Source organism: Takifugu flavidus, chromosome 20, assembly GCF_003711565.1.
Source record: "Takifugu flavidus isolate HTHZ2018 chromosome 20, ASM371156v2, whole genome shotgun sequence".
Lineage (NCBI taxonomy): Eukaryota > Metazoa > Chordata > Actinopteri > Tetraodontiformes > Tetraodontidae > Takifugu > Takifugu flavidus.
In genome coordinates, this window is record NC_079539.1 from 5,837,886 (window position 1) to 5,856,238 (window position 18,353).

Below are 18,353 nucleotides of genomic sequence, written 5' to 3' on the forward strand. Positions count from 1 at the left end.
TTCAACGCCGTTGACTGCAGACATGGCTACACAGATTTTTTTTTTTATTTTTATTTAACATCATTAACAGAGCTGCCTAAAAACGAATTAATTAAAGTGCCTGTTGACAGGTAAATTGAGTGAAATCACTTTAGTCTTTAAAAGACAGAAGTTTGACCAATCAATAATAATTGTGTGTTTCTAGACCTCCTTTCTTTTTATCTTGGACAAAAAAAGCATATAGCCAATAATAAGCCATGATATCTTATGACTGACTTATTGATTGATTCATTTATTGATCAACTGCAGCTGACAGGAGAAACTCTCTTTAATTAAAAGGTCTGCAGGGATACCTCATCCCCAGCTGTCGCGAGCGAGGCTTGAGTCACAGTTCAGACGGTAAATTGATCCTAAAGAGGGAAAATGTGAGCCAGGTGACCTCAGGTATCCAGTGTAGCCGCGTCGAGCATGATGGCATCACACCGGCTAAATGTGGACCCCGCTGAAATAACTGGGGCTTATTACGTGGCCGTCTGTGGGGTTTATTTGGTCTTCAGAGATTAAAAACCATCCACAGAACAACAGCAGAGGGGAGTCGGAGGAAATTGCTAATCAGCTAAACATAAAGTGCAGAATTTCCTTTTTTGTGATCTAAAAATGTTGATCTGGTGGATCTTGAATTGTACTGTGCAGTTTATAGGAGGGTTTTTTGGTTTTAAAAATAGGGCATAACATTCATCTAATGTATACGGAAACAGATTTCAGAGACACTTTTGTGTGCTTTAGTGTCCCTCGCGCCCTGCTGCTTTTAAGATGCTCCAACTTTAATGTTTGCCTGCTCTCTTTCTTTTTCTGTTGCTAATTTTAGTGTTGAAATCACAAATTCTCAACATTGTTTTATCAGTTATAAAGATCCGATTATAAAAAAAAGCACAGACTGGAAAAGAATGAGCAGCAGTTCAGGAAAGATGGATGGATGATCAGGTCCTTGTAATTTGCCGCCTCAGCAGCAGAGATTGTGGTGTCAGAGGAGATTAGTCACATTGGGTTCACGGAGTCCCGTCGACTCCATTCACCTGCCTTGGAGGTCGGCTGAGCCAAACGTTGAGCGCTTTGAGGCCTCCACCCTCTCTCGCACGCGCGCACACGGGTTTCAGGTTTATACTTCTATCATTGTGAGGACTCTTGTGGACACAATGCCTTCCCCAGCCCCTTATTCAAATCCTGACCATCACAAATAACCAAGCTTTAACCCTTAAGGGGACATTTAAAGTTGTGAGGACCCGCTGTCCTCACTGTAAAGTCCATATTACACTTTACAGTACAGTGTAGCATGTAAAAGAACACAGACACACACACAGACACACACACTGACACAGGAGAAACAATAAAAGAGAGGAATGATGCTGCTTTCTATCTTTGTCTCAGGTTGCTCCGTCCCCTGATTGATTTTCCGTGATGCTGCTCCTCTTCCTCTCTGTAATTACTGCCTGTAAATTAAAAGAGGACAAAGCTTTTAAAATGGTGTTTTCTTTTGCGCGTTTGCAGCCCATTTGGCTGTTTATCAAAGCCATCAGATGACACCATGAACACGCAAAAGACAGAGACGCTCCGCACGAAACGGCGAACGGGGCCATGGGGCGACGGTCGAAAAGAGTGGAGCCTCGGAACCATGTTCTCACAGATGACATTTGGTTGTAGGACAGACACAGAGCAGCACTGCGACCCGCTGCCGCAGGAAAGAGCTGCGTCGAAGCAGAGCCGTCGGCTGATGACCGTGTACAACCGTTTCCTGCTATGTGACGTGATTTGATGTGACGTGTGAGCTCGCCATGCAAATGTGTCACGTCCATGTGTGCATGTGTGGGCATCTATACCCTATAGCCCTGAGGTGCCACGTAGCAGCTTGGGAGGAGAGTAAATCGTCCACAGCAATAAAGACGCAATGTTCATATTCTCTACGACCAGCGCGGGTGCACGGAGCTGGGACGCTGTATGTTGTTTGGTAAAGGTCTGGCTTCACCTGCAGGTATACTAGGGGCACTCTCGGATGCTTGGGCCTGCAGATAAACATGTCATTTATCAGGGGGAGGCAGAAATCTGCAAGTCATTCGATTAAAAAAAGAAAAAAAAGGTGTTCTCACGAAAAGAGGGGCTGTTGGCTTGTTTGCGCGAGGGTTAGTGAAGATGGACTAACGTGACGTCGTGAGTGGTATTTTGAATGCTGCAAATTTGATAAACTCAAGGGGATTCAAATACATTAATGTTAGTGCGGTGTTAACGCCCCACAGATGGCATTCGTCAACCCGAGCAGGAGAGGCAGCTCTTGGGTCTGGTGCAGCGAAGTGTTTGGCTATGGAACAGTGAATCTGCTGTTTCCTCTCCTTAACACCTGCATTTTTTATTCGCCCTGTAGTTTTTGTCCTTGCGTGTTTTACCCTCCTCAGCTGGGCAAATCTTGAATCAGCAACCACACTGGAAGGAAAGAACATCTTTAAAAAGCATTTTTTTTACAAAGTTTTGAATAAACGATGGTACTTAACAGATAAAATTACTCTTTTTCCTCCCTTTTTGCTTTATTCAGCTTGATTGACTCATCCAGTCCCATTTTGCTCTTGCCAAAAAACAACAACAAAATTCAAATAAAAAGAGAACAATGTTTTGCTGTCAATGTTTGAGTCAGTGCTCTCGTCCTCCTCATTCTACGACACAGCTCCCTGAAGATGAACATAATGTGCCCTGCTTCCTGTTCTTACTCAGCTCACTGAGGGAAGCTCTCTGTTGGCCCACGGGGTGGAAAATCCCAGGCTGAGTGTTTCTGCTCGTTCCCCATGGATCCAACCCGTTTGCTCTCGCCAAGTCGCTCGGTGCTCCTTCTGTTTTCTGTTGGTCTTGTTAACGCAGCCTAAAACATGCTAATTGCTTGACCATAACTAAATCATAAATCCCAGAACTTCCTTTAAATAGTGTCAGTGAAAGAGCTGTCATTATTATATATTATGTGTGATTGCATTGTCATTTATTACAAGATTGTATTGTTTTCTGTAATTCTTATAATTTACTAAAATGTATAAATTTGCAGTACAAATAAAAAACTGAAGAGGCTTAAGAGACATCTCTTAATAATCTGTCCTCGGATTGGCTGGTACGTCCACACTAATTAACACTAATTAACAACAACCACCTGTGTTTTCCGACATTGTCACATTAATGTGCGATCTGTAAAGAAGGCCAGTTAAAAGAAGAGCTTAGATACTTCCTGAACTTAGAGCTGCGGTGGCTTTGCAGCCGACCGCGGAGCGAGGCAGCAGACGAGCAGCTCAGTTTACAGCTAACGTGCAGACCGAAGTTTGCTGCTGGCGAAGGTCTTTGTTTCCTGGCGGGGGTGTGTCGCGCTGCGTCGCAGGTGACAGGTAACTCGGAGCAGCTGGACTCACATGCGTTCCCTCTCTGCAGTCCTCGTGATGACCTTGGTTTGACCTTGGCTTACTTTTTGTCTTTATTATTGATGTATTTTATTTTCAAATGGTTGCCAGTCACCTTTTTGGTGCAGTTAAACATCCAGCAGGACATTGTAGCTAGCACACAAAATTCTCCTGTTTCTCATGCTCACATTTAAAATATCCGCCCTTTAGCTTTATTACATGATAATCTGATTTATTGCTTATTTACACTTGTAGAATACTAAATAAAAGAAGCAGAATTAGACGTGACGAGGGTAAATAGTTCCTAATTCAGTTGTGTATGCAGGATGTCAAAACCCCCCCACAGAGAGCTTCTATATGCTGCATCAATGATCAACAGAAGGTTATTTGTGACATTTGAAGGGTCCCCATCCACTAAGAATAACTCAGTAATGCCTTTTTTTGTCTTCCTGTCACTGTCAGTGCGTCTCATCCTCCGTCCTGTTATTTACGGTAAATTGCAAAGAGGCAAGCCTGGAGAGTAAAGACAGAGAACCAGGCAGCGATACTGCGAGGCAAAGGTAAAGGTTAAGCTAAAGAGTGATCTGTTTAGACAAGCAGCCAAATCACATTTAATAAACAGCGTTGTTTTCATTGGAAGAGGCTAAGTTAGAGGAGCGATGGAAACCCTCCGTTTGGAGGCAGTTTGTGCAGCCTCAGCAGCCGCACCAGCCTGCAAAAGTGTCCGTTTCCTCAAACTTCTGCTGCATAGCTCTGCATCGACCCTTGCGTGCGCTGCTCAGTAAGCAGGTACATGACAGCTATCGTCTGAGAAGGAGGGTTGCAGTGATAAGTGCCGAGATTAGGCTAAACTCGGTTATTTATGGCCGCTGCTGGTGGTTGCCGTGTGTATTCTTGGAGGTATGTGGGGAGGGGGTTCACAGTAGGGAGAGCAAATGTGCCGGTGATCCCTGGAAGTCACCACTTCACTGCGGGATTCTCTCTGGGCTGCATGATCACTTATTACAGTGAGGTAATGCCACTCAGAGCAGATATCCTGTAATGATGTCTTGTGCAAAATAATTAATTAGTAACTGGTGAAGCATTTAGAGTCCTGTGACTTTCTTTCCCCAGAGTTAATATCCTTAATGGCAGATGTATTCTATGAAGCAGCACTCCCTCCATCTGTCACCGCGACAGCTGGGCTCATCTGTTCCTTCTAAACTCTCCGTACTTTTCCAAAGGCGGTCATTTATAAGCTTATAGTTTTGCAGAAGGACAATGGGCTGCGGTGGCACTATGCGACTGCAGAGCAGATTAGATTAGGCAGCATATCAAGTGCAGTTACTCATGTTGCTATAGCTAACACTGAGAGGTATGTTAGACTAGATAATGTCTTGTTGCACCACTGTGTTATATCACCGACGATAACATCGCGTGGCTCCGGCGTGCTGCGTCTGTATTCGTACACTGCCGCCTCTTTTATATGAAACTGTGCTTTGTCTTTGCTCGGATTGAAACAATAGAGAGGACACCTCCGTCCTCACACTAGGCCGTTGACGGGAGGGTCTGTTATGCTGATGTTTACATGAGCGCAGCAGGTCACCCTGCGCAATCCACTCAAATCCCTCCACCCCCCGCTCTCACACGGCCACTAATCTCCCCTGACTACCTCCTTAGCACAACTTACACTTCCTTACATTCATCCCCCCCGGTCGCTTACAGGAAGTGTACTGTGCTTCTTGAGAAGTGACCAAATCCTCTGCAGTATACACAATATTGGCTTCATTATGATGAAATCATCTGTGCAAATACCTCCACTGAACAATGTTTATGGTTCTTTGTGTGTATGCTAGCAGGATTGTCAGCGATACCGAAGCTTCACTGTAGCGAAAGCTCTGTGGAGTGTTTCCCTACTTGTCCAGACAGTCATTCCATGTTTTATTAAAGGAGCCATTTTTAGGTCCTTTAGCAGTCCTGAAATACTGACACTGTGACCCTGGTGAAAGCACAAGGAAAAAAGGTTCATTTAATATTCAAGGAGGAGCCAAATTGACTTTGGGAATATAGTCATACTGCAGCATTGCTGTAAGGGCCAGCTTATAATCACATCCAATTGTACGCTTTTAATAAAATCTGCTTCATACTGACAATCTTTCATCTCAGAGTCTATAGAATTGAAAATCCTCCTACAGGAGGTTGCTCTCCGATGTAACGAAGTCTTCAACAAAAACAGACTCCACAGAATGGAAACCAGCTGGGGATGAAATTCAAGGCACAATTTAATATTGAATTGGAGATTATTTTCATTTCAAACCTAAGGAAAACAAACTATACTCCCTTGTGTTGTGGTCTCGGTGGGGTGTTCCACCCCTTCTCCCCTTTTCTGCTTCCTCCTGTCTCACTCTTCATTACCGGCGGACTGATTTATTTCCTGGAATGATGCTGTCAAACTGTCATCCTGAAGCCGACTTGCATAACCAGACGGTCGGGGGGGGGGGGGGGGGTGGGAGTGGGGTGGAGGGGACGGTTCATGCGGGATAACAGTTGTTTTTGAGACTTTCTGACGTGGCTTTTGGACAGCATGTCCACATGCGTCGTGCTTATCTGTCTACCCGGCGCCTCTCTCGTCACACTGATGACCGATCGCGTTGCTTGTTTTTGTAGCAGATGTGACTCGTGTTCTGCTGCCGTGTTGGTATTTGGTAACGCCTCTCAGGTTACAGGTACAAATCAATAGAACATCCGTCCTCTTCGTCCATAAATGTACTGCCCTGATGCGTTTGGGCCGTTTCTGGCCTGCAGTCGTCCTTTAAAATATATTATTTTGGGAATATGCATAATTACCTGGATGAATTTATCTCAAAATAACATCTATGCCGCCAAATAATGCACAGGAAACGTGCCAGGATATATAAGTCCTTGAAATGCATTTTAAATTACAGCTAAGTCTTCTAGCCATGACGCAGCCACACACATCCATGCAGAAAACAGCAGAAATGTGACCCCTGTTGCTTCTGCCCCAGAGGATGCTGCTTCTGCCAGTGCTGCTCCGAACGTCGAGCACAGATTTAGGCGGAACAGCGGCGTTAAGGTTATCGCGCTCACACGACCAAAATAGACGCAGAGCGGGTGAGACAGCGGACGGCGCAGCTACGCTCGCAGTGCAGCGTGATGCGAGACCGCAGAAGAGCGGGAGAATTCTGCTGACGGACACAGACACGACAGAAAACGGAGCCGAAGAGGTGCGACAGGAAGGACCCAAGGCAGAATAGTCTTTCTTTTAACTGGGCAGCGACGTCTAACCGCAGGTTGACGCTCCCGCGGTCAAATGAAGTAGATTGATTGATGGTTAGCGCTAATGAATAGCGCTAATGAACAGTGCAAAACCCACACCTGCGGTCTGCCCTTGTGCACATTACTGTGGATTTGCTCTTAATGTTTCTCAGGCAGCACTTATTTAATGGAAGGTAGCTGAGTATCTTTTTTTTGGTCATGTTTATTTATCTAAGGACTCTGAACATGCATTAAATCCACTCTAGGATGTTTATATAGATGTCCAGCTGCCCCTTTGAAAAGCTGCTTGTAAGGATTTAATGTTCTTTCCCCCCAATCGTTTTGTTAGATTTCAGCTTAAATTAACCAAAGCAGCAATCATCACCTCCTATTTTATCGTCACCACCCCCTCGCTAATAGATCACTGTGCTTTTACTGCTAGTGTGGAGATCCCATTGATCACTACCTGGATTTTAATTACGTTTCTGGCTCCAAATTACTGTGGGGTCTCATTACCTAAATGTACTGCTGGGAACTGAGGACCCAGAGCTTTTAAGGCAGATAAACAATCTGTAACATGGCCCGGAGAGAACGATGCTGAAGTCTTGCTCCAGCGTGTACAGAATTATCAGTCTTCCTCTTTATTGTAGGCAGATTGACTGACTGATCACCTTTCTGGGAAGAATCGCCGACACCCTGCTGACTGTTTATTGTAGCAACACTAATAAGTGGAGGTTCCTAAATTCCATTGAAAACTACTTATTCAGCCTCCTGGCTTTACTAATGCGGGAGTCGCCCAGTTTTTATTTTAATTCATATAAAATTAGGGGGAGGAAAAAAAAACATGACATTTGGTGAATTGCACTGAATTCCCTTCACGCGATTTTGTGTTTAACTGTAATTTAGTGATTAAGCAGAACCGAGGGAGATCCAAAAAGGAGATTTACAAGACGATGTTAAGCGGGAGAATTCAGATTTTCCTGGAAACATTTTGTCATCCTTCAATGCAATAGCCAGTGGTGGATTTAATCCCCTCAAATTAGTCCCCCGCTAATCCTCCCTAACCTCAAACGGAGGTCACTCCTGTCCGATTTGAAGATGCATGAATGAAGGTTTGTAAATGCATATTTAAAGCCCGGTGATGAGTCAGGTGGGCCCATTTTCTCTATTGTCATTAAACACATACTTAAATTAGCCTGGTAATTCTTATTATTGTCATTTTTTTCTAAATCAGGGAACATTTCTCCCTAAATTTCAAGCCTCTGTCACAACCATTGCTACAAATGCTGCATGTAAACACTCTTGAAGGGATGGGCACGTGCCAAACATGAATAAGCGTCGTGCTGCCTGGCCAAACACCAGCGTGTGACCTTACGGCACTATCACTTCACATCTTGGCTCTTTGTCTTGACTGTATTAGAGGATTATGCTGATCTATGCCCCTGTCCCAGTCAATTTTAAGCTCCGTGCGTTTAAATCTAAGCCCATATTTGTGTCAATGCCAGCTGAGGGTGTGGCGGGCGCGTCGGGCTCTCCGTCACTGCCACCTATTTCCTGTTGTTCCGCCGCAGACGAGAACACCGTCACCCAGTGGTGCTTCAGGCAGGAACAACATCAGTGTCCTCTGGAGTACAGGTCAGACGGGGCTAACTAGATCAACAAAAAGAAGCAAAGCTTTTAACGAGGAGGCACAGACAGTGCTGGCAACGCACCCAATCAGGAAGCCCGACTCCTCCTGGGCCGCAACTCAAAGTCTGTAAGGCATTAAATGCTGGGGTTCTGCAATTAGTGGATCTGGTTTGACCTCCTCCCCCCACCCCTCCTCCCTGTCACTTCTGTGACAAAGTCTTTTGATTAAGTCATTTTTTCCATTCCTTACTTCAGACCCCTAAAGCCTTGCGTGGGACCCTTTCTCCACACAAAACAAGAAAAATATCCCGACTGAGGCCATTTTTTGTGCTATTAGAGTGAGGAGGATGTATAATGTTTCCAGTAAAATCCAGCACTTTAAAGGTTATCCTGTATAATCCAGTGACCCGACTGGTGAACTACACCGGGAGCCTTTTAATATTAAGAACTTTATTAGCCCCCTACCTCATGGCTGTCTGCTCCCTCTAGCTGTTTTTTACAATTTAGTGCCCTTGAATTAGAAACCCAAACAGACCCAACATTGTGGTAATGAGCTCCTACAGTGTTCTCCTCCTCACTGGGAGCGAATCGGTGTGACCCAAAGGTCAACAAAGCTTTCCAGCAAAGTCAAATGTTCCCTGTAAATGTATAATAATTGAAACCTTCTTGCAAAATTCAAAATGGCCCACTTGACTTCTGAGAAAGTGCACTTGAAGTCTCCTTTGTGTGTGTATTTCTTTCTTTCTCACTCATACTTAAAAGGGAAAAGTGCCGCCAAGCAAATTTGTTCTTTTCCACTTTCTGCCTGCTGTGAATCATTTGTAATTTAAAGAGAGGCCAGAGTGCGACTTCCTATTTTGCGGTTGCAGGACCAACAATGGGTAGCGTTATTAGCTGCTTTTTCCCTGCGTCGTACTTTCCCACTTCTCTTCCCCCCTCTTTAATATATCGTGTCAGCTGTTGTCTTGGATTTTGTCATCCAGCCATCCACAGCGAAAGAGCATTCCGCTAAATTAGGAGTTAAGATACAGTTGGTGAAGAGGAGATACTGGGTGCAGGGAGACAGCCGTCCTGTAAGGTAGCGGCTAATTTTAGCTTGTCAGGGCAGCACACGGTATCTCCCTGTGGATGAGCTGAACCATAGAGGGATCTGAGCCTCAGCCAAAGCCTCTTGTTCTCTCATCTGTCCTCTGTGCAGATGCTGTGCTTTGTGTGGAAAGGTTATGGCAGAGTCACATTAGGACCAGTGTGGCCAGATGTGGATTCAAAGAGCTCCGCACGCACGCGAGGTTTAGACAGGGCTTATAAAAATGAAGGGGGGGGGGCTGGTGCAGAATTACTGCGGGCTTGCAGGGAAACAAAGGGAGCTTTTAGGCTCTTTTTCTTGTCTTTTCTGTAGTGCAGTCTAATAGAACAAAGACAAAGATAAAAGGATTGCATGAAAGCACAGGGGAAATGGGACTTTTAGGCCAGGACCCAGGCACCTCCATGGTTTTGTCTTTCCTTGTGTCTTCTATCTGTTTACGCCCCAATTATCTTGATTGCTCCTACCTGGTTTGCCTCACCTGTGCCTTGTTTTCGTGCCCCTCCCCGGTGAATTGAATCTGCGCTCTCACCGCCTCCTTTGTCAGTTGTCTACATTGGTGTCAGCTGTTTAACACTTGCATTCGGGACGTAAGTCTCTAAGTTGCTTCCAACTTTTCCAGTGTTGATTTTATCTCAGCTCTCTAGTGTTAAGATTAAGATTAAGATATCTCATCTTCTAAACATTGTTGCCATTTTGGTAAAATCAATCACTTTACTGCTCATTAGGTCCAGTGGGTTTCCAGATTCTGGCTGTTTAAACAATAACACTACATCTATTTTAGTCTCATTAATTAAAAGGTTTTGCAGCCTTTAAAAGAGAAATTGCTTAAACTGTCGTTTAAATCTGTGTCTGTGAAATGTCATGTGCAGGAAATTAGTTACAGAATATCAGGCAGCTTAAAAATAGATCAAAATTACCTGCAAACGCTTTAATTGGCAAATGAGGCAGGTTTATTATGCAAGATGTGGCAATCTGCAGCCACCATATTTTTCCCACATTTAGTTTTTGTAGAATAAAACTCGAGTTTGAGAGTGAGGACCTATTTTGGAATAACCAACCTGGAAAGAATTAATGGGTTTCTCATGCTAATGAGACGCTCTGAATTAGTGCCACAGCCAACCGGGCGTGAGGCAATTCTCCTTGCCCAGATTCCGTGTAAATGAAACCGCTTTGCATCGCAGACATGCTTACTCACCCCGCGGATGACTTTCTATTCCCAAACTTCCTGCTCTGATTAAATAGCCGCACCTGCAGTCGCTGCTGCTCCTGGCATTTAAACACATTTTGCATGGCTGATTATTCCAAAGTCCCGCCATCGTCCTGTGTTTCAGTCTGTCTCTGTCCTCAGCTGTCCTACTTATAAGTGACTGAATTTGAATGAATATCTTTTTTCTCAAACTGTATGTCCAATAATAAGACTCTGTGTATATCTCATCTTTGAACTGAGCACTAACCAATGCGTCTTCCTCCATTTTTCCTCAGATTTTCCATATGACCTATGACCTGGCCAGCGCAGTGGTACGAATATTTAATTTGATAGGGATGATGCTGCTCCTGTGTCACTGGGATGGCTGTCTCCAGTATCTGGTGCCTCTCCTCCAAGACTTCCCCCCTGACTGCTGGGTGTCCCTAAACGGCATGGTTGTGAGTATCACGCATTCTTCTCTTTTGTGTGTTATTTTACCACCATAACGATGAAAAGTGAGTGACATGATGGAAAAGCGGACCTGAGGAAAATGCAGGAACAATAATTGGAAAACCCTCGAAGTGGCTTCAGACACGTCCACAGATGTGTTGAATCCTAAACCAGTGTGATGCCGAGTTTGTTGTTTATTGTGTTACTGGCAGGATTTTGTTGGTCCGCCCAAATATGTGCAGGATTGTAATGCTAACACCACATCACATGACATCCAAGACCAGCTTTGAGAGGCAGGTGCAGGCTGCTCATTATGGAGGATACAGTTAGTTCAAGAGCGATCCGTCGGAACGGCCTCTTAATGCAAGGAGTTCTTGGTGGTCTGAGCAATAACATCATGCCATACTTTTGTATACATCAAGTGATTTAAGCCCTGTTAACAATATTTAATTGTTAATTGTTAAAATCGGTGGGTTGGTTTAGTCCTCCCCCACTTTACTATACAGCACTTTCTTAATGGAAATGAAATTGTTAAAGCCTGCTTTCCCTTCAGGCGCCACGATCTATTCCTCCGATTGTTACAGCCTCTTCCTTTATTCTTCTGTCTTTCTTAACCAAATGCGGAGGTCAAACAGACTGCGGCTGCTCATCTTTGAGCAATGCGAGGGAGCTGGAAAAGTGTGTATGTGTCTCCTGGGCGACACTGATTGTAAATGCTCGCCTCAGGAGTGGGGGGGCAATATTATGCCTCTTGATCTCCGACAAACATTTCTGCGCTCGGCATGCACGCTGACTGCTCCGAGGCATCCGGCTGGAGGTGCAAATGTCAGCCTCTCTCAACATCACAGCTCTGCATCCCGCTCATATTTATACTTGGAGGCGACGAGATGCCCACGCCAGCCCAGTGCCAAATACCATGTGCTATTTGCCCAAACAGGCATAATAGTTGGCACCAAAAGTATTTGCAGTAATACAGTGTCACTGTCAAAATGTTCCCCTCGTTAACACTCATGCACGCCGCGAGTCGATCATCAATTCATTTGACAGAGCATCTATGGCTTTATAAACTGGCAATATTTGTTTTGACCATATATTTTTTGAGGAACATCAATACATATGTGGTTGTATTAAGTGCATAACTGGTGCAGACATTTGTCACCAAAATTCTGTCTTTGTGTTTGGGAGTCAGTGATTGTGATATGGCGGAATGAGCGATTCGTGGGGGCTCTTCCCTGTGGAAGTTGAGGCCTGGGCGCTGACTTTGGAGGCAAATCCAAAGTGAAAGGTGCTGCCCACATGTGCCGTCCCTCGCTCACGCCATCACAAACTATTTATTGACTTTCTGAAGATCTTTCAAAGAAGAAAACAGCTCCCCTCTTTACTGCATGTGGGAGTGAGTACTGGAGTGAGTGAAAGAAGCCTTTAGCCTCATGCATTTGGAGCTTTTGGTCTTTTTGAAAGAGTCTAAAGAGGACTGCAGATAGTCCTGAGTGCTGCTGTTCAGAGCGTAGGACTCTTATCATGTCGACTAATGGTCTGCAAGTAGATTCTTACTCTTTTGAGGATGCATTTACCTAATCTCTAAACAAGATAATGCTGCTGTCACTGAGTCAACATGGTCAATGGGGTCGTATGTTCTGTATCTATGGTGTACAGAAATGCATTTAGGAGCATATACATTACACCCCACATGTCTGGCTGATGTAAATGAGGACTGTAGGTAGAGAAAAACATGCTTTCAATCATCCCTTCTCAGCCTTGGACTCCATTCCAGGCCTTTTTAAATTCCTGGACCACCCGACAGTTGCACATCTCTTTCATCCCCAATCTGAATGAGTCACTTCCCACAGCCGAGCTCAGTCTGGACTTTATGAATTAATCACATTTTCATTCCACTCTTCTGGAAAAAGGCCTCTACGCGAGGACACGTCAGCTCCCAACGGAAACGCTGCTTTTGCCCCAATTTGAACTGCCTGTTTCGACGTCAAAACGCACTCAAAATGCATCTTAAGGTCGGCGTCCCATTGTCTACGTGACAAATAAAATATCTCTGGTTGCTTACATGTGGCAAAATATGCTGAAACAGAACTGCGGACTTTAGCACATAAACAAAAGATTTCTGCAGCAGGTATTACAGAAGCACAGTCCTCGTGCACGTGCTCTTTCCCGTCCAACCATCATTTCTGCTCCCTGCTTATTTGCTCAAAGTAGGCACCGTCTGTGCGCTCATAGGGAGAACAGCTTGTAGTTGGGTTACGTAATAGAAAAATGAATATTGTGCCGCACAGTTTTTGCCATGAATGGAACAGCTTGCCGGGGCTCAGAGAGTTATGCGATTAAGTAATTAAAAGCATCAGTTGATGCGCATGGTTTGGTCATTGGTTTAGCAAATGCAGACGATAAAGGCAAAAGGGGTAGGACACCTGGATAAGAAAAACACTGTTAAAACCATGATGGCTTTGCTAAAAAAAAAGAAATAAGTGAGTTTGTGATTGTTATTGTTATCTCTTCACTCTTCTGTGAATACACTTAAGTTATGGAAAGATGAATATTCAGTGTCTGAGGTCATTTGTTTTTGCAGCATCCAAAGCAAAGCCTGGAGAAAATGAATACATTTGCTTCGTCAGCTACAAATATTATTATATAATTGTGAGCAGAAGCTGCGTGAGTGAGTTGTTCTGCTCCAATGATGAACGACATGAAAGAGTTGAATCAGATCTCAAATCGACAGGGATAAATGTGCATGTTTGTGTCCTGATTTTTAATTTAAATAGTCCTAAATGTCTAAAATTGGCTGCCAAAATCATAACAGGACACACTCCCGCTGCTCTGACTCTGCTGGAACAATAGGGAGAGTAGAAAGCAGCAATAATAAAGCTGAGATTATAACCTGTTTTTTCTCCTTATTCCAATTATTTTTAGTACAATAAGTTAAAACCACATTTTATACATCTCAGATGAACTTCCAGAAATCATCATTATTTTTTTATTCTTGGAATGTGGAACCATCCATCTGCCGGTGGAAAAGAACCAGATGAACTCTGGTTTGTGGCAGCTTCATCTTTCTTCATTAGCGATTCTGTTTTATGTTTGAAAGGTGTTCGGCGCTTTGACAGCATCTCTCATTCTCAGGCAGCAGCTTGTTTTCCACTCAGATCGGACACGTGCTGCACGGCTCTGATTGGGAACGTAGTCCACAAATGTAGCTTTGATGTATGTTGGACCCTACTTTAGGTTGTGTTACGGACATAATCTTCATCTGATGAACTCTTTCCAAGCTGTTACTTAACTTCTGAAGGAAATGGTGCATTTGTAGCGCCTCCAAGTGTTGGTGATATTAATTCTATGGTCATTTGCTCTGAAGATGTGTGCAGCTCCGTATTTGGGCTCACTCTCCTCTGACACGATGGGCACGCGGGCCCAGTCCTTTCATCACTGTGACAAATTCTCAATGCTTTCAGAGGACTACCGCCTCAGTAAATAATGCAACTTGGGGTAGGGTTCGTCTCTCCAGAGCACTTTCCAGCATGTTAGCGAATGGTGAAAAGAACCAGACAAGGTATGTTTAAAAGGCTGGGTGAGGAAAGAGAGATGGGCACCAGTTCAACCACTCAGGGCAATAAAGAGTATGTTAGCAGGATGTGTGGAAGAAAGCCTGTCCTCTTGCCTTTCAGTATGTTCCCCCTCACCCCCTTATTTGTGTCCCTTCAGAATGTCTCCTGGGGCAAGCAGTACTCTTACGCCCTCTTCAAAGCCATGAGCCACATGCTTTGCATCGGGTACGGCGCCCGGGCGCCCGTCAGCATGTCTGACCTGTGGATCACCATGCTGAGTATGATTGTGGGCGCCACGTGCTACGCCATGTTTGTGGGCCACGCCACTGCTCTGATCCAATCACTGGACTCCTCACGAAGGCAATACCAAGAAAAGGTGAGTCATTTAAATTAGTGCACGGGTGCTCTTCCATTATTCTTTTTCCCCTGACTAAAAAGGTCCTTTTTTTTTTTTAACTAATCCTGACCAAATGTTAAGTTTTTAATGGATCACAATATCTGGGGTTTACTAGGAAAGATTATTTCCCCCAGGCAGATCCTGCAAGGTCAAAGGGTGTGAACAGGTCTGTGAAAGGGCCGGTCACCTCTTTATCTGTACTCCAGTAAAAACCTTTTGCTCTCTTTGTCTTCATACCTCTTCCATCACTTTATTATTTACTTATTTCCTTCATAAATTGGATTATCCCGCATTTTAACCAAACTACCATCTGTGAGCCCACTCAGGGGCTCCAGGCAGCCACGACCGATGCACTTTGTGGGGAAAGACAAGAGCCTGAGTTTAGCTTCCTGCCGCTTCAGATGAAGAATTTGATTATAACCATGTGGGCTATATCTTGTGTATCTATTTGTGAATTATTTCCTAACAGACCCCTCGATGTCTCACCTAAAATGACAAAAACAACAAACAGCAGGTCTAAAAAAAAATGCGCAGCCTTAAAATTCAAATTAGCTGTTCTGTTTCAGAATTATGGAATAAATGCACCTGCCTCCATTTTGCTGCAGCTCTGCAGCAAATGAAAGGATGATAATAAATATCTGTCGCTACTGCAGACGCCCACGTAAATCTAGGTATATAAAGAGCACATCAATTATCCTGCCAGAGGTTGCTGCCATATTTCTTTTTAAAAATACCTGCAGAGTCACCTTGACTGTGACTGTAATGGAAGATGCTAAAATATCAGTTCATTAACTTGCACCTTGCTTGTAAAAGCATTTAGCTGTTATCTTTGTAAAATAATGACCCGACCTTGGTGCTGCCTTCACGGCCAGTGCCAGATAGTGCAATAAGCTGTCTGTCCTTTATTGTATGATATTGTTTTAAGCACAGCAATGATGTCTGTGCCTTTGCAGATATGAATATTCTATTAGGATTGTAGAAACTGCCCCACATTTCTGGTTGCATTTTTAAAAGTGATGGAGTGTTTTTTTTTCTGTTGAAAAAAAGCATCAAGTAAAGATAAATTAAATCATGGGGGAAAAAATAGAAGAGATCTAAGTAAGAATAGGAAGATCACATCGAGGGGAAAAAAGGATAAATGTGACATCCATGCCAAACTAGGAAAGTGTCCGAGAACTTCCTCGTTTAAATCAGTACAGTGGCACAAGATTGCATCATTAACCTTTAAAAGTACTGACAAAAATCACAGTTTCATCAATTGAAATGTAAATAAATGTGCGTTATTTTGTAATTCCTTTGCCATGGTTGTCAAATTCAACAGGACGTGATGTTATGATTGATCCACTAATGAATTGATTAGGTGTCAGAGCACCTTCATCCAAAAACTAATGACGCAGTCTCCCTGCGGCCAACTAAATCAGCCGTTCATTGCTTGAATTAGTGACAAGTGTCTTGCTCAGGCTGTGACGTACATCTGCTTGCCGGCAAATCTGCTTAATCTACATTTAAACATCCCCGCAGGCATCAAACTGACAGATTTGAGGCTGCAAATGCCGCACTGATGGTAACAACCCCTCGAGTGATTAACCAGATTCAGCTAGGCTTGATTTGCTGCATGGCTGTACGCCTCAGCAGCACAGGTTGATGAGCAGCAGGGACGGGTTCAGGGGGCTCAGCCTCTAGTCTTTACATCTATCAGCGCCACAGCCTGCGGGTGCGCCCCAGACATGGAGCGAGAGACGGATGTGGGGACGTGTTTAGGTTAGCTAAGGACGGAGCATGTGACACAAGGCGAGAGAGGCACTGATTTCTCATTGCGGAACACTTTTGACAAGTTGACAAACATGAGAAATGTTAAAAATAATCCCTCCAGAGATGTGATGCACATTATTATCACATGTTTCCGTAGTCTGTTCCACCCAGTTTATAGTGCGAACCCTCCGCAGAGAAGCCGGTAAAGCTGGCTACATCACATCAGATCATAGCACTGGTGTCCAGTGGACATGTGCGTCCTGCATGCGTGAGATAATCCGAACTGTTACCTTGGGCTGACACGGCCCCAGGCCTGTACTCGTCCCTGCATCCTTGCACCACCTGCCTCCCTCTACACACAGGCAGAACCAGGACGAGGTCGAGGCTGTCCTCGGCAGTCTCTTTGTTGAAGATTCTGTTTGCATTAATGCAGAAATCAGTTGACGGGAATCTGCTTCTTCTTCCAGTACAAACAAGTGGAGCAATACATGTCCTTCCATAAGCTTCCAGCAGACATGCGGCAGAAAATCCACGACTACTACGAGCACCGTTACCAAGGCAAAATCTTTGACGAGGACAATATCCTGAGTGAACTCAACGACCCACTCAAAGAGGTACGCTCTCATCTCTGTTAAGACCCCACACTGACACTGGTTTCTCCCACTGGGGCTGCTTTTAGAGTCTCCATTTGATGGGTGTTTTTTTTTTGTAGTTTTATTTTTGGAAGAGAGAAATCACAAACATTTCAGTTATAAAACTGGTATTGGATGAGTAAACTGTCACAGCCATTGTTGTTGGGTTGTTTTTTTAAATCTTTGGAACATGAATGAAATTGAGGAAAAGGAGGAGAGGAGCAGATCTTCTTTTAGTTTTTTTCGAGAAGGCAGTGACGGAAAGTGAAATGCCAACACCTGTCATCTCCTTTTAGGATGCAAGGAGAAAAAACACAGCAAAACAGATTCTCCTCAATGTCCCGGATGAACCCACACCTAGATCTTGTTATGACTTTAAATGTTTGTCCTGCCTGTCTGCTCAACGCGTGCATGTCCAAAAAAACCGAGTGGAACAATTCTTTTATTTTATTCATGCAGCGATGTAATGAGAGGCAATAACGGAGTCGGGGGCCAGCCTTTAGGTACTTGGCTGACCCTCTGTGTCAGCAGATTACACGGATAATTATGCAGGTAAAAGAGGGAGGAAGGAAATAAAAAAGCAAAGCAAGCATGTGAGTCGCGACCATATCTCATGTAGCCCCATTAAGTCACCTTGCGGTGTCGTGCGTTGCACCAGCTCACACGCTCGCGGGGAGGTGGAGGGGATTTAAAGTGGCGACGCGTTATGCCTAAAATCCTGCAGGCTTATTTCCCACTGCAGAGCAAGCAAAGTCGGAACAGAGACGCCGATGCCCGTGGGAGCGGTGGCTGAAAACAAAGTGTCTCCAGACTAAAACGGGACACGAGGGTTACTGTAGCTTACTCTGCCAATTCGCAGGATAATTTCTCATGTACCATGTGGGCGTGGACGGCCGTCCTCATGCACGAGAGGCAAGGAGCAGATCCTACAGCTGGGCATCTTTGGACACTGACAGTTAAAACGTGGACCAGAAACGTGGGTGGAAAATGCTGCCTCCTATCTAGAT

General features: G+C 44.4%; 1 protein-coding gene across 1 annotated transcript in view; it reads left to right on the top strand.

Moving 5' to 3' along the window:
• The window catches only part of LOC130517681 (potassium/sodium hyperpolarization-activated cyclic nucleotide-gated channel 1), a 40,657-nt gene that overhangs the window by 8,105 nt on the left and 14,199 nt on the right, over positions 1 to 18,353 (top strand). The window contains exons 3-5 of the mRNA XM_057019711.1: positions 10,858 to 11,019; positions 14,723 to 14,941; positions 17,182 to 17,328. Coding sequence (XP_056875691.1) covers positions 10,858 to 11,019; positions 14,723 to 14,941; positions 17,182 to 17,328 — 528 coding nt within the window. The remainder of the gene's footprint in view (positions 1 to 10,857; positions 11,020 to 14,722; positions 14,942 to 17,181; positions 17,329 to 18,353) is intronic.